A 16,914-nucleotide genomic window follows, 5' to 3' on the forward strand; every position below is an offset into this window, starting at 1 on the left:
TGCACGGTGCAGCCACCTGGTAGCGCAGAGCTCAACTAGCCAAACACACAGCTACTATTGATATAACCAAGTGTAAAACATTTTAAACATTTTAAAGAAGTGTTCACTATTATGTTCCTGCTAACGATTTACACCAGCAGCAAAGTAGAGTACACTTGATTACGTACTGCTATATTAGCCCTGTGTGTTTGTCTGGTTGAGCTCTGTGCTATCAGGTGGCAGCACCGTGCAGACTGTTCACATTTGCACCTTCGCTCATCCGGCAAAACGCCCAGTCCACTTGCACTTGCATTAACCCGAATGCCGGACGTGGTATACGGCAGATGGACACAATGTTGCAGCTTGACATATTGCCGATCACTATTTTTGCAGCCCACAATGCAACAAGGGCGAACCATGGTCCTTGTTAAAAGAAGGCTCGAGACACTGACCGTGCAGCTCGCATTAACACGGAGCACGTTGTAACACAAGCCAACGACACTATCCGTGTTCCAGAAGTGCTTGAATGTTGTGATAAATTGTCATTGTATGTTCTCTTTGTTATTTTTTTATATTGAAACAAATTAAACAACCTTCCAACTATTACGAACAAGATTTGTTCACCGTAAAGTTGGAAAAATGATTGATGATGCGCCCTGGGTAGCCACTCCGATAGCTCACCTGACTGACGTCAGTTGGTCCAAACGCATCAATTGGGATGGGAGCGGCTGTAAACTTAGGAGTGGCACTGCTGCAATTGATTGCAATGCACCTTTTTAAAACCTTACAATAAATTACAAGCTTCACGCAGAGCACTTAAATGTGTCATTTAATGACCAGAAGGACCTATGCTAACATCTCGGTATGTTTGTACAAAGTCAGCAAAACCATTTCAGGGTCCCTTTAATGTCACTTCATTGTTCTCGGTAACGATCTTTTTTAATGATAGTGGGCCAATGTGTGGAACTGCAAGCAAAAGCACTTAAGCTACGAGCATTTAGAATCTGTGTTGTTCCCTTTATGTGAATGGCGCACCCTTGGATTGTTGTGCGGTGTTTTGGACTGTCTGATATTGTGAGGCATTTCCTTGTAGTTACGTGCACAAGCATTGCACACATTCCATAGCTATTCCTTGAGCTCTAACACAGCAGTGCTTGCAGATTCTCTTGTCAGAAATTTTGCTAAATTGAGTGACTCTAGCATTGGTTTCAATCTGGCCTTGGTTGCCACGCAAGTTTCGGGGTTCTGTTCTTCAGCAAGATCTTGTTTCAACCTTCCAGGGCGGTGTACACACAGACAGGTATCCGGCGGGTGGACGGTGCGAACGGCGTAGTGAGCTTTCATCACGACGGCCTCCGCAAGCGGCTCAACCCATTACCGGTGCCCATTCAAGTGACCAGCTGCCTCAGCATCAGCACACAAGGTGAGGAGAATCGTGACTGGCTTCTGGTTTAAGTGCCTGTTCTAGTGTCTGATAGAATACAGGCTGGACATGAAGGAAGACTACTTGAAGTAGCCTCGTAATAAATTTACTGCAATACTTGTTTCCATGAACCAGTGATGGTTTTGGCACCGAAGACCTGCATGCATCATGATTAAGTGGATCGCTCCATTCATGTGATTTCTGCAGCTAAGCGCAGCTTGAAAAATAAATGCGGGCAACACTTACATTTTTTTTTTATGACCAATTTCATTGTACCTGTAACCTTATTGCTACACGGCGTCAGCATATTTGCTGTGTGGCATGACGTCGTGATAATGTGGATGACACCAAGCCCACACTTTCGAGACCATCTTTAGTATCAAGCTAAAACATTTCCTTGTCGTTTTCGAAGCTTCATATTTTCTAAATGTCATCCTTCTTTACGTGCAACATGTGGTAGAGCTTTTACGAATTCGAAAGATGTGTCAGTAAAATGAGCTCTTCGACTAAAAAAGTTTTATCTTTATGCTTCTTAAGTCATGGTGCTGAAAACTTGTAATTTTATGTGCTTATTTCGAATATGAGGATTTTTATCGTTTCAGAGTTCTAATTTTGTGCATTTACTTTATTCTTTGGGGAAATTGGTGCCTCGGATTTTACTTAATATCGCTGGCTCTTGCATAATTCAAGAAATCCAATAAAACCAACTGTATGATCCTGCCTGCCCTAGATCAAGGATTGCAATACTACCAGGCTCGGTTTCTCCTAGCCGCTCATTTGCATTAGTGCAGAAAACTAGCACCATTTGTCGGGCACCATTTTACTCATCGACAGCAGTAAAGGGTGATGATAGTGTATGCTGAGTGTCATTGCTATTCATTTAAGGGGCAGACGATATTAATTGCGCTAAAGGTATGCGGACCCTTCAGATCCAATTTTTTTTGTACTAAGTCTTGGCACGAAACAAGCGCTGTGAGTTTTCTGGAATGGTATTTTAACAATGCCCTTTGGCTTAATATTTGTCTTTAGTGTCCTATTAAAGGGACATTAAAGAAAGAGATTAAGTTGACCTGGATCGACAGAGTGTTCGTCTAGAAGTACAGTAGAACCTCATTGATACAATCCCGTTACATACGATCTCTCGGTGTCAACATTCGTGATAGAGAACACAAGAATTGAACCAATAAAGTTATGCTTATTTTTTATGGGTTCATATGTTCCCAGAAAACACAACTTTTCGGCAATAACATTCACTACATTGCCAAACTGTGATCATATACGTTTTACGGCCACTAGATCCTATACAAACAAGAAAATGCGCAAGGCAAGTGCGATCGAGAATAGTATATAGCCGCTCCCTGCGGCAGCTTTGCTGCAATTATCGCCCGCCTGTCTCGCATGAAAATGCCGGCGCGGGCTCAGTTTGTTATTCCAATACAGTAAAACCTCGTTACACCGTACCCGCTTAAACAGTAGTTTTGTTTTAAAAGTAGTAAAGTCAAATCCCCGACTCAGCGGCCATTGAACGTAATGTGTTTTTTATCCGCGTAAACCGTACCAGCTTATTGCGTACGCATCGGTTAAAGCGTAGCGTTTCAACTTTTCGTCGTGCAAACACGGCGATGCGTCGTCTTCATCGGGCAGCCCGGCAGAACAAGCCTCAGAGATCGGAACAACTGCCTCCAAGCGCCCTGTGCGTTTGCGCGTGAAGCCACATCAACATCATTTCGACGCCTTGCCAGAGAGCGTTATGGCGTCATGCTGGCGAGGACTTACATCATGCCGAAGCTCGGTTAAAAAAAGACGCCGGGTGCTCAGCATAGAAGAAAAATTAGACATCGTCCGTGCTATCGAACGTGACACGAAGAAGTCGGCGCTGGCACGCGACAGGGATCTGCTGTTGATTACAGTGTGTGGCATTTGGAATGTGAAAAAGTTGCTCGGCAGCGCTGCTGCGATCACGAAGACATGTCGGCTACGAGGTTCGGCTTTTCGCCATCATTGCCTGTGTTGTTGCTGAAGTGTCGACTAGCGACAGTGATGAGGACGACATGGAAAGCGACAGCACGGGCGATTCAGGCCCGACAGTGGCATAAGCTGCGCATTACATCAGCCACATGAATGCAATCGTCGCGACGAGAACAGGGGCGCGATAACGTAACTCTATTCCAAACGAAAAGTATTCCAAACTCCGACACCCGGCAATAAAAAAGGTGCCCCGGGACTTCTGCAGCACTACTGCGCGCGTGCACGGAGAATATGCAACGCCAACGAGGAATCTGCCATGCGAGTGTTTGCCGAGAAGAGGGGGCTGACTGAAAAGCTGGCAAGCAGCTTCAGTAAGTTTGAGGCCGCTGTCGGCGTGCTAGGCCGCGGCGGCATCAAACGAAAATAACACTTTTGTCATGCGAAGTGAATAAATACTGCGTGTTTCTTTCCCCTTTCATCGCACTCTCTCCGAGTTCCGTTTTCGACAAGTGGCCGATCTCATGCTATTTCGGTTAAACAGTACTACTGTTCAGTACGTACTTTTTCCGAGCTCCGGCGAACTACGGTTTAACAAGGTTTCACTGTACCAGCAAATCACCTCCGGGGTCGTCGATGCCGCATTGACTACTATTTCCGCCAAACCTATTGCGCTATGCACCTTCACCTATGTTCACCTAGCGTACTGCATGCTTCTAATAGGTGATAATCCAAATGCATCGCCGTTCCCTGCTGTAGGCAGCACGATGTGAGAGTCACATTTTGCTTCTGCAGCATCCAGCATTGTGTCCACCAGCTCGATTTCATTTTGGTTGCCCATTGCCGTCTTCAAACACTGTGCAATAGGAAAGCAAGACTTGTCTCGGGCTGCCCCACCAGCCCCACCAGCTCAACACACATCGGCCTCTCTTGCCTCTTGCGCAACGATTCGCACAACGCTTCGCATTACGTAGATGTCAAATACAGTTGAGTTCGTCAAACTTTTTACAGTCAAACCCGGATATATCGAATTCGACGGGGATCAGAAAATAGTTCGATATAGCAAAAATTCGATATACAGATATAGGCCAACAAAGCACTCGCGATCATAAAAAAAATTGTGGCTTACCGATTGGAACAGCCGCGAATCACATAGCATGTGCACACAATATGAAAGCGCTTTATTTCACGGAAAGAAAATCACTTATTTTGGGCTGATTTTTCCTCTGGGAAATGAAGTTGAAAACACTAGTCTCAATCTTCTTGAGGCTGACCAGGTGCGAGAGCCCAGTGCCTTCCATTTCGCCGCAACAGCGCCGAATCAGGCTGAACGCTGACGCCAGTTCAGTGGCTGTGCACGGACGCATTTCTTCGAAAACACAGTTGCCCTGCCCTCGTCGCTGGAATCGCCGTCTTGAATGCCAGCTATTCCGACCACAATGTCCTCATCAGCGAGGTCGGCTACCGCTTGAATTTCGCTGTCAGTGTTAATGAAGTCATCAATAGTCACTTCGGATGGGACGGCGCCAGGAAAATTGGACAAGTCGCGAAACGTGTCCTCCAAGCACTCATCGTCATCTAAAGCTTCCGGAGATCCATCTCCGGCCACTTCAAGGCCTGCCTTGCCGAAACAGTTGGCTACTGTGGCCTGCTTCATGTCGCCCCAAGCGCCGGTAATTATCTAAATCACGCCGAGCAGGTCAATCTTGAGATCGGTTCCCACGCGGAGGTCTACGAGGAGCCGTTGAATAAGTCGCTTCCGATAGCCTACCTTGAATGCCCTTATGATACCCTGGTCGAGGGGCTACAGTCTCGCTGTGGTGTTCGTCAGGAGAAACTTCAGTTTGATGTGCTGCAGCTTGCAAGTTGTTTGATGGGTCGAACAGTTGTCTACCAGAAGCCAACCTCGGCGGCCAGACTTGCCCAACTCAGCGTCCCAAGCCTGTAGCCATTCAACAAAAAGTTGACGTGTCACCCAGGCCTTCCTAATACAGCCGTAGTGGACGGGAAGCTGTTTACAGTTCTTGAAGCAGCGCGGTGACTTGCTCTTCCCGATCACGAATGGCCGTAGCTTGCACGAGCCATCTATGTTGGCTGCAAGCAGCACCAACACACGCACTTTGCTCATTTTACCGCCGTGGCATGAGGTTCCACGAAGAGCGAGTGTCTTATTCGGCAACATTTGCCAAAAGAGACCAGTTTCGTCTGCATTGAAGATTTCTGAAGGCGAAAACTTCTCAGTGATCTTCGGCCACTCCTCAGAAAGCCACTGCTGCATCTCCTGGCTGCTGACAGCCCCACTTTCGCCTGAAATGGCCTTTCCTACAATGCCGTGGCGGTTTTTAAATCGCTGCAGCCACCCAGTGCCACCGCAGAAGTTCTCTTCGTCAAGAGCCGTAGCAAACCATTTGGCCTTTTCGATTAACATCGGGCCATCCACGGGAATATTTTTCGCTCGGATTTCAAGAAACCACGTATAGAGTGCCTTCTCCACTTTCTCAAAAGCAGCAGGGCGCACACAACATGCTCCCGAGTGACTTTCCTCACCTGCTTTAAGCTTGATGTCCTGCTTGTTTAACAACGTACTTAAAGTACTCCGCGGAATGCTGAATGCGTCTGCCACGAAGGACTTGTTTTCTCCGTGCTCGACACGCCAGATTACCTCAAGCTTTCTTGCAAAGTCCAGATTCTTCCTTTCTTTTTATGTCCGCGGATGGCATAGCTCACCAGATGACCGCAATCATACACGCTACATACGGCACGTTGAAACAAAGATACGCACAAGAAAACGCGCAATGCGCAGATGGAGCAGTCCGAGCGAAGCCTGTTTGAGCGGCACTCAACGGGGCTGCGAAGGAACGACAAAGGGAAAAGAAAAAAGAGAGCGGGGAAAAAGATCGCCTGGCCCACGAGCGACCGTGCCGACCCCTCACTCTCTCTCCCTTTTCCAAGGAAGCGTGGCTTGGAAACGTCACCGCGTCTCCATGTCGCGCCCTCTCTTCGCTGAGCTCCAATGGCCTTGCCCAATGCACATGCCGGCAGTAGAGGAGGAGCAAGAGAGCTCGCGCCGGTGGGGCGCAAGAACGGGGGAAAGGCTCTGCGTCTCAGTCGCTAGGCGATGGCCGCACATGCGCAGAGGAGGAGCCTGCTGACTGACTCTGCGGAAATGTTTTCCCCCGAGCACCGGACACGAATGTCTCTGGGAAAAGCGCACCTTCCAGGGTCGTGGCGCGGCATTCGATATATCGTATGTCCGACGAAAATGGAATTCGATATACTACGCAATTGTCCTATACTCTTACATAGTATTTTCAAGGGGGTAATCTGTGTGTTCGATATAGCCAATAATTCGAAATATGCTGGTTCGATATATCCGGGTTCGACTGTAGTTGCTTTGTATCGTACATTTTCTTTGTTAGTACGTCTTTTCTCGCCTTTCTTCCAACACGTATGAATGAGGTTCTACTGTTTTCTGTGTACCATTATATCGCTTCGTTGCGCAAAAAATTGCTGCCGAAGGTGCCACTGCACCTTCTCAATTTGGACTACTCACACTGAGACCGGGGAGTTGACGTGATCTCCATGTGACGTCCTTCTATGCGGCTGTTATGTCTTTTAGAAACTCTTTATTTAGCTCTATATGCAAAGTGTACTGCTTGTCAGCTGCAGTGTTCTGCTTGCGCGAGTCGCTCTGCTTGTGTTCAGGATTTCAGATACAGTTACTTGAGCTTCCCTGGCCACCAGGCGAGGTAGTCGCTGCAGGCTGTAAACAGAGAAAGCAATGTCTCTGTGAATGAAAAGTGTTGAGGTCACATTTGAGAAGTACCACAGTCGACAACAGATAGCGCCACTCAAATTTTCAGTTTTCGCAGTTTTCTCACTTCCAAAAGCTCTGTTTCCGTTGGGAACGATGAATTCGTTATTACAGAAGCCTAATCATTTGATCTAGCTCGACCTAATGTTTTGCTTTAGTGCCCCTTCAAGATTTAAGCCTTGCTAACGTGGCTTCTTCGGTTTCCCCTGTGCCCAACCTGGCCTCGTATAGCTGCGGCCACGACACTGCGCACACCGCTAGCAAGTGGTGGCACGGCGTCTAGCCACAGCCCGATCCTGAAGGCTCAGCTGTCAGCACCGCTTCGCGCTCTGACTCCACCAGGGAACCAGGCTTCCCCGCCCCCTTCGCCGGCCCTGGCCACAACTGCACCACCGGTCATGGGTACTCCTCCAGCGCCGCCACCCGGTGGTGCCCCTGGCGGGTCGAGCAACCTCATCAAGAGCTTGTTGGCCAACAAGGTGGGTGGTGCTCGCTCATTCTAGTATAGGGAGTTTTTGGGCAGTTACAGCGTAGTGCATGGACACATTTGGCATAGAGGGCTGGTTGTTATTATCAGAAAGATTTACTATACAGTCAAATCTCGATGTAACATACCTCGATTTTACAAAATTTGCAATGTAAAGAACTATTTTCATTTCCCGATCTTAGTTGCATTTAAAATCGTGTTTGTTTTTCGCGATTTAACGAAGTAGACTTCGTGACACAGTTGCAATTTAACGAAGTTTTCGGCCATTTCAATCATGCGCTTGGAGCCTGTATGGCAAGTAAATCTAGCAAAAAACTATGTTGGCCGAGGCAAAAGTTATTCCAAGTGTCCTTCTGCATGAAAAGTTTGAGTGGAAAAACGGCTTTCCAAGCGTGCGCCAGGACCCGGTAGGCAGGAAATAAAGCATGAAACACTGCTGCACCTTTTGTTGCGTTGGAAAATAACTTGAAGAAACACAAGAGCTGACAGTTCCTTCTGTGCGAGAGGAATGGGGATAGAGTGGATGCGCGGTAACGGGATTAAGAACCTGCTGGGGGGGGGGGAGGCAGAGCAGGAATGCACGCATGTCTGCCTTCTCCGCCTTGTACACACCTGCACGAGGGCCAAGTGCCATATCGATCTTGGAGGTACTCTCTCCACGGCAAGCCGAAATGGATGGTGCCTTCATGCACATTATTGTATTATTCCTGCTTGTCTAGTGTTGGCGGTAGCGTAATCTCATGTTTCCGAGACGCAGTGTGAAGCGCTCGCTCGCATTGCGACTGCAAGTTAGTATTCATTCAGTGAGCTCTTTTAATGTTTGCCTGAGCACACGTGACACCGATAAATCTGCGAACCTTACTTCGTGTTCCTACTAGTCTCTTGCTATCACATCACTGCTTCACCTTTCTGGCGAAACTACCTTTTTTTTACATTTTTGACTCTGTACCGATACCTGTATCTTTTTAGACTTGTTTTTAATTTGTGGGCGCCAGCTGCGGGCACCAAGTGCGGTCAGCTATGGCGTCCAAGATTTGTGGCACCACGTCACACAACACACACAAATCTTGGGACGCCGTGAGCCACGTCGATGCATTGCTCTCGGTGCGATCTGGACCGCACGTGCTGGCGCTCGTAACCGTGCTATTATGGCCCAACCTTCTTGCAATTTCTTTATAAATGCTTACTAAGGAGATGTTATCCACCCAGAATGCTTTGGAAATTTGTGAAGTTGCTTTTAATGCTGAGACTTTCAAACCTCAAATCAAAGAAATACACAATTTAACAAAGTTCTTGGCTGCAAGTACAACATCGTTATACCGAGGTTCAACTGTAGTGCATAGACCTGCTGGGACTCTCCAGTCAATTTTAGCATATAAAAGAGAATTTTAGTCTGGCTTTCTGCTTAGTGGTTGGGAGTCATTAAGAAATTTTAGTGCGATATAGACAGTTATAGCATAACATCTGGGAGTTGGAAATTTTAGTGTGGCATAGACCGTTTTAGCATAGTGGTTGGGAGTTACGAGAGTTTAGCAAGGCACATAGAAAATATTAACATAGCCATTTTCTAAGAAAAGGTGTGCCAAAGGCATAGTTTACAGGGGCTATTTCTTTACTGAAATGAGACATTTCTTGGCGTATTCCTCGAATTAAACATTCCACTTGTTTTTAAGCTACTTGTGAACAAGTTGTGCCTATTAGTATCGAACTTGTCTTCGGAACACCATTCACTTGTTTTCCCGAATACATCTGGGCTCTCTGGTTTCCATGCTTACGTGACCTGTGTCACCTTGCAGGTGTCCCGCAACCTTCAGCGGCAGCAGCAAATGCAGCAGCAGCAGGCGACGGTGGTGGCGACAAGTGCGGATGCAGAGGCGACACCGGTGACAGCCGGGACACCCGTATTGGCCAACAGCGCCACACCTACCAGAGCACCCGAACCCGTACGACGGGAGGTGAACCCTGCCTCCGCCGTCAGCTCCCATCAACCGCAACACCATCAGCAGCAGCCTGTGGTCACAACACAGTCTTTCAGCTTCATATCGACCACGGCGGCGGCGGCGGCTGCCGCCTCGACCATAACCTCAGTTGCACCCACAGCCCAAACCACTCAGCAGGCAACAACCTGTCTTACGTCTGCGCTTCAAGCCAAGCTCCAGCAGCAGCCACAGGCTTTGGTCCCCAATTCGGTTCAGCCTCAAACTCACGTACAGAGTCCCGGGACCACTTTGCACATGCGTGTCCAGCCGCACGTGCAGGTACAGGTTCCAACCGTTCACACACAGCCTCAGATTCAGGTGCAGGTGCAGGTGCCAACCTCAGCAGCTCAGACGCAGCATGCACAAATGCAGGTGCAGGTCCCAACTTCGACAGTTCAGCCACAGCAGGCTCAAGTCCACGTGCAAGTCCCAACCTCGGCAGCTCAAACTCCACATGCGCAAATCCAAGTCCAAGTTCCAACATCGGTGGCTCACATGCTGCACGCACAAGTCCAGGCACAAGCCTCAAGCTCGGCGATTCAGGCGCAACAGATGCAGGTACAAAACTCGGTGGTTCAGGCACAGCAGGTACAGGTGCAGGTTCCGGCCTCAGCAGCTCAGGTGCAGCAAGGTCAAATCCAGGTGCAAGTTCCAGGCACCACTGTCCAGGCTCCGCCACAGGTTGCAACAGGGGCAAACCAGCTCCCACCTTCATCTGCACCTGTTCAGATCCAGGTTCCGACAGTGCAGGCACAGCAACGGCAAATTCAGGTGCAGGTTCCCACGGCCATGGTTCAAACACAGCCTCACATTCAGGTGCAGGTTCCCACTTCAGCAATTCAGTCTCAGCAGGTTCAGGTGCAAGTCCCAACTTCAACCCTTCAGCAGCAGCAGCAGGTTCAGGTGCAAGTTTCGAGTGCAGCACTTCAGCCACAGCAGGTTCAGGTGCAGGTTCCGAATTCGGCACTCCAGCCACAGCAGGTTCAGATGCAGGTTGCGACAACACCTGCAGTACAGACACAGTTCCAGCAACAGATGCAGGTTCACACGGGACCGGTCGTGCAGACTCAAGTTCAGCCACACCAGGTGCAGGTTCAGGTGCCGACCCAAATCTGCCAGGCGCCGTTGCAGACTCAAGTTCAGACTGCAGCGGGTCCGATGCTGATTCAGTCTGCACAGCCAGCCACCATGGTCCAGGCACCTCCACAGGTTGTGGTATCCATGGCGCCAACTGGGCAGGTTCCAGCCTCCATTTCGGTGCCAGCCGTCTCGGTCCAGACGTCAATGTCTGTCCAGACGCCTCTTCAAGTCACATTCTCAACGCCAGTTTCAACACCTCTTCTGGCTTCTGCCATTGCCTCTGCCCAGAGTTCTGCACCATCATCAGTGTCTGCGGTCAGCCTGGCACAGACTTTACCCACGAGCCTGGCCTCGAATGTGACTTCAAACCTGGCATCTGGCCTCGCCGCGAATCAGACTGTGGTGGTTGGATCCTCTGCGCTGGCGTCGAACCTAAGCACGGGTTCCAACCAGACTGTCGTTATGGCTCCGAATTTAGCATCGAACTTGGGTGGGAGCTCTGCGGTGGTTGTGGGTTCGGCGCTGCCTTCGAATCCGGTCATGGCGCAGGGTACGTCTTTGGCTGCAAGCTTGGCTTCGGGTGGTGGCTTGCCACCGGGGGCCACCATCGTCATGGTGCCTAACTCGGCCACGGGCATCACAACAGGGATGCTTGTTGTACGACCGCAAGGGAAGCTGCCGGCTGGTGCTGTTGGTGCAACTCTTCTGGCAAGGAGCCAAGCCGTAGCCAATGCCATCAACGCTGGTGCCAGGTGAGTGAGCTGAGCTGTCATTTATATTCAAAGCTAAGGTTCTAAAAATATCTTGAGGTAATTCTCAAGTTGGTATTTCGACCAGAAAATTATCTTGCATTGGATTTGTGCAGCTATGGTATTGTGATGCCTTGGCCTTAAGCACTTGCATTATAGTTCACTCAGCATCTTTGACTTAGGGTAATTTAGCTTATTTATGTTGTAATATCCGGGGAGGAATAGACAAGAACTTTTCAAAACCGTTTTAGTCAAAAATAGGTCGAACAGGAATATAGGTCGACCCCTATACATTGAACTCGCCTAGAAATAAAAAAATACAATTCGAGCGTAGGTTGACCCATACCTTTCTAGTAAAACAAAAAAAAAGCATTGACCATGACACACCTTTATTTATCGTGAGCTTGGCACTAACTCTTCTCAGTCAATATCACAAGCTGCATCCTTGTCGGAACTGCTGAAGAAGTCTTCTTTGTAGCATGCTCCCTAAGAGCTCTCCGCATTCCAAAAGACGTCATCATCCTCGGTGCTGTCGAGTGCGTTTGACATTCAACATTTCTTAGAGCCGGTCTGGATAGTCTCCAGACTGACCTTATGGCGCGCTCAATGGCCTAACTACATTAGCTCGGTACTTCTGCAAGCTTTGCTCATAATTATCGCTTCATATTCTTTGGTTCTGAATATAAGTTGATAAGTCAGTTTGGGTAATGTTTTTGCAAGAAAATAAGCTGACCTATATTTGAATGAATACTTTTAGGGGCTACGTTATTTTTAATGCTGAGCATGGTGCCGCAGATTCGATTCCCAGCCACGGCGGCCATGTTACAATGGGGCAGAATGCAAGAACATTCATTTACATTAATATAGGTACACGTTCAGGACACCTGGATGGTCAAAATTTATCCGGAACCCTCCACGACGGCACCTCTTATAGCCCCGATGTTGCTTTGGGATGTTAAACCTCACCATTCAATCATCCTTTTCAATAGGTGATATCAAGTACTTGTAGAAGTACATTCATAATGAAGCAACATGTTCAATTAAAGGTGTAGACAGTTGTGAACACTGAGGAAACCAACTTCGGTGAGTTTAAAGTTCAAGTGTGGAGTGTGTTTTCTTCATTTCTTTCTTCAGGGGACCGCTTATAGTGTCCACCCGACCCAACGGCTTCCAGCGAGACATCGTCATGGAGGTATCGATGCCTCCTGAGTGCAAGCAAGAACTGCCCCCTTCCACACAGCAGGCATCTGTGACAAGTGCAGATCACCCTGTGCACAACCACGTTGGAGAGAATGGTGCAACCGGCAACTCGACCACCATGACTACCACAACGACGATGACGACAGCCCACAAGTGCGTTGCCATTCTTCCGAGCACAACCTCCGCTTCTGGAACTGCCACAGAAACAAAACCTGTTGAGAGCATAGTGTACAAGAGCTCGCCGCTCCTCAACGGTCTTCTAGATAAGGGCAAGATGCCATTGGCTATGGAATCCGCGACGCTGCAGAATGGAAGCGCTGAAGACGAGATGGTGCAGCACACTGATGGCTCTTCTGCAATGGTGATATCGGATGATGGTGGCATGGCAGTGACCAATGGGACAGGCACCGTGGAGAAGATGACAACCTCGTCGGACCTGTCACCGATCCAGGACATTGTGGGGTCGGTGGAGAGTGCATCTAAGGTGATTTCCCGCACCAGCGTGGATGCTGCTGTTTCGTCGGCGTTGAAGCGAACGGCAGAGCCAGATGGCAGCGGCGTAGGTTGTGCAAAGAGGCTCCGGCTGGAAGACTCGAGCGAGGCGACATTCCAAGTTAGTGACTCAACCGAGAGGCAAGCATCACCACCCGCAGCTGCAGTGCCTGCCCCTCAGCAACAGCAGCAGTCTGCAATTGTGGTGGCACGGACAGAGGCGACCTCAGGAGCGCAGCACGTCATTGTCCAGCAGGGTGTGATCCAGCAAAGTGTAATGCAGCACAGTACAACTCAGCAACAAGGTGGTGTGCTTCAGCACACCTGTGCCCACCAAGCCATGGTGCAAAAGGTGCCTCAACAGCTGCAGACAGCAGCCTCGTCAGCGACGCCGCAGATGGTGCGGGCGGTCGCAACTACTTCGTCAGCGGTTCCGCAGCCCAACCTGGTGAAACTCTTGAGCACCATGGACTCCTCAAAAACTGTTACCACAGTGGTGGCGACAAACTCTACGTCAGCAACGAGTGTGATGTCGACCGTGGCGGCAGGGTCGACTCCAGTGTCCACACAGCCCATGGAAGTGAAACCCATTGTGACAGCGTCTAAGACTGTAACAGTTGACGTGGAGAAGAAGTCGACTACGCCGTCCGTAGCTGGTCATCACCACCTCCACCATCACCACCACCATCACAAGGCAGCAAAGTTAGTCTACCATTGCGAGTGGAAAGGGTGTGATCGGTGAGTGCCCTCTTCCTTTCCTAGTTTGCTTGGTCAAGGTCACATTGTTGTGCAGAGCACTCTGTACACAAGAATGGTGCCTCCTTGCAAGCAGAAGTGTGCCCTCTCATTGTACCAGTGGCTATGGTGTCTCACTGCCAAGCATAAGGTCTCGAGTTTGATCCTTTGCCATAGTGCTGACATTCTGATGGAGACGAAATGTGAAAGGGCTTGTAAACTGCGACTTTAGTGCACATTCAAGTAACCCAGATGGTCAAAGTGGTTTTGGAGGCTCTCCTTATCCCGTTCCTGCTGCACTTAAACATCGCTATGGTATCTGTCGTAGCCAAGCTATGACTTTTAGACTTAAAGGCCCACTTATTTTAAAAGAAGGAAAGGGGGGGAGGGAGGGACTAGTGGATGATGCACTTTCATATTGGGAGTTGGGTCCAGAACTTCTGCTAACATCTCGTCAATTTAAGATGCTGTTGGCATTCCTTTTTTGCCATCGCTACGCTGCTTGGTTATGCTGTGTGTGAGCCTTTACCACGCAGTACATGCTGTGCCACAGAAAATAATTAACCAGATGTGCCCTGTGAAATTTTGCGAGGGGGAGAAACATTTTTTGAGGGGGAAGTTGCAATGCACCTGAGCTGAAAAAGGGTGTCGGGGGTTGATCACCAGAGAGGGCAGTGTACGAACACGCAAGCAGGGAGAGTCTTCTGTCCAAAATGTGTGTGGGTTTTTCTTGTAGCGGTGTGCTGCATTCGGGTTGATACCGGAAAAAGAAACAACTTGAGCCACTTGTCAATGCCAGGGTAAATTAAAAAGTGGTCTGTCAAGATGTCTTACGAAAAGTGTTAACTACATAAAGCTGATCCCGGGATTGTTTCCCGTGATATGTTCCAGCAAAATACATTGAGAATGATTTTTAAAGAAAGCGTTGGCTTTGTAGAAATCTGCTGGCATTGCATTGAGTTGTGGCATGAATGAGGTAAAGTACTGTACAACCAGCGATGGAATGAAAAATGTTAAGCATAACGTCTGGATCAGAGAGCAAATGGTGGTGACGAATATTTCAGTTGACATTAAGAGGAAGTAATACAGCTAAGCAGGACATGTAATGCGTAAAGAAGATAATCAGTGATTTATTTGAGTTACAGAATGGGTGCCAAGAGAAGGGAAGCTTATTCGAGGATGGCAGAAAATGTGGGTGATGAACTGGGGAAACTTGCGGGCATAAAATGAAGTCAGCTGCCACTAGAAAGGGGTAATTGGAGATTGCTGGGAAAATCCTGTAGTGGATATAAGTATGTAATGATGATAATGATTTTGCTACTTAAGCTGATTTGTCATAGCATATATGCTGTCCCGCGCAGCTGGGAGGCACATGATTCCTCTTCCGCTGTGTTGCCACAACATTAAAAGTGTATATACAGTGTCAGCTAGTTGGTTCTGAAGCACACGCAACTCTTAGGAGAAGAGTGCGTAATATTCAACATCTTACTTGATTTTTATTCAAATTCTTATAGGCCACTCAACTCCTGGGCCACTGGGTATTTGCCATTGTATGTTCCGGCCTATATAACAGGATCTATACACATGTAAAGGTGTCCTGAACCGCCCCTGGGGATGGTGAAAAAACACAGCCCACGGATGCTTCTGTGAACATCTCAGCCAAATTTCGCAGCTGTACGCTGTGCGTGGAGCTCGCAAGCTAAGCACGGTCGCCTCCATTTTCAAACAAAGGCCTCTCGTCACCCATTTTGAAGGTGCTGGCGCCTTGCCAATGTTGTCATATGCAAGATTCCCGTATATGGCTGCTATTGGCCGATGGCTGACATCACTCAACAAGGATGTTGGAAGAATGAATATACTGTGTATATTAACGCAATAGTGTTAAGGAGCCCGTGTCGCAAAAAATCCGGTCCCGCCTCGGTGTTGGACATTGCTTTGACAAAAAGAATTTCTAACCAAATTCCGAACCACGCATATCCAACCACTTCTCTACCACCGAAGTTGGTGCTCATACCTTGTCTTTCATTCTTCACAAATTTATTCCTCGGAATTTTGAGAATGAGCGCTCACAAACAAATGCAATGGAAAGAAACACCGACAGCACATGTCCTTTATGTTAGCCCTTCTCAGAGTGAAATATTAAAAGTGTGAAACAATAACAGGAGATCGACCCACGCAAACAGTGCTATGGGAAAGCATTGCATTAAAAGGCACTCCACACGACTTCAGTAAGTCAGCGTTGAACTCGTAATCCTCTGGACAAAAGTGCAGCGAGCACACTATGTGATTTTTCTGCTCTTTGCCAACGCGCTGTGGCAGAGGTATGGCGCTTAACCACTTCGAACGGAGTTCAATCGTTGGCACACAGTGATAAGTAACGTTGGATTTGCCGCTGCAACTGCCTTTGGCCAAATTCCGCGGACTGTTCGCGCATCCCACGACATCACATGGACGTGGCATTCTCGCTGCTTGTTCTGAATGCAAGTTTCGCGAGTCAGCAGAACCAGCGCAGCACGACGCGATAACAAAACAACTGAAACTCCAAAGCACACGGTGCAGAATAGAGTGAAAACGAAACCTTTTGACCACCGATACTACTGAATGGTAACGGCAAAATGTTATTTTTTCTTTCTTAGAATCGAGCAAAAGTAGTCAAGTAGAATTTTCTTCCCTCTTATAACCTAATGAAATTATCTTTTTAATACAAGTAGTTGAGTTCTAGTGACAAATTTTGATGAGGAGTGCCTTCGTCATCAAGCTAGTACCGGAATGTTGCTGGGGGGTCTCAAATCGTGTCATGCATTCACCTCAATTTATAGGTTACTAAAGCTCTGTTCATGATTATATTGACGCCTTAGACATTCTAGGGCATTGCTTTATCACTTTAACTTGGCTTCATAGTAGCCTTTAGTCTCCCTTTAAGCTGAGGGATAGCTTTGGAGTTTGGCATGTCGTCGGCACCAAAATCGGAAGTAGTGGCATGTATGTGTGTATCCACAATAAAATTAGGA

General features: G+C 48.2%; 1 protein-coding gene across 2 annotated transcripts in view; it reads left to right on the plus strand.

Moving 5' to 3' along the window:
• Bap170 (Brahma associated protein 170kD) overlaps positions 1-16,914 on the plus strand; it is a 97,297-nt gene that overhangs the window by 64,764 nt on the left and 15,619 nt on the right. The window contains exons 11-14 of one of the 2 annotated variants that reach the window (XM_050192512.3): positions 1,260-1,402; positions 7,413-7,660; positions 9,465-11,479; positions 12,611-13,906. In XM_050192512.3, the coding sequence (XP_050048469.1) occupies positions 1,260-1,402; positions 7,413-7,660; positions 9,465-11,479; positions 12,611-13,906 (3,702 nt within the window). The remainder of the gene's footprint in view (positions 1-1,259; positions 1,403-7,412; positions 7,661-9,464; positions 11,480-12,610; positions 13,907-16,914) is intronic. The other variant, XM_072285025.1, reaches the window with a different exon arrangement.

This window comes from Dermacentor andersoni, chromosome 10 (assembly GCF_023375885.2).
Source record: "Dermacentor andersoni chromosome 10, qqDerAnde1_hic_scaffold, whole genome shotgun sequence".
Taxonomy (NCBI): Eukaryota; Metazoa; Arthropoda; class Arachnida; order Ixodida; family Ixodidae; genus Dermacentor; species Dermacentor andersoni.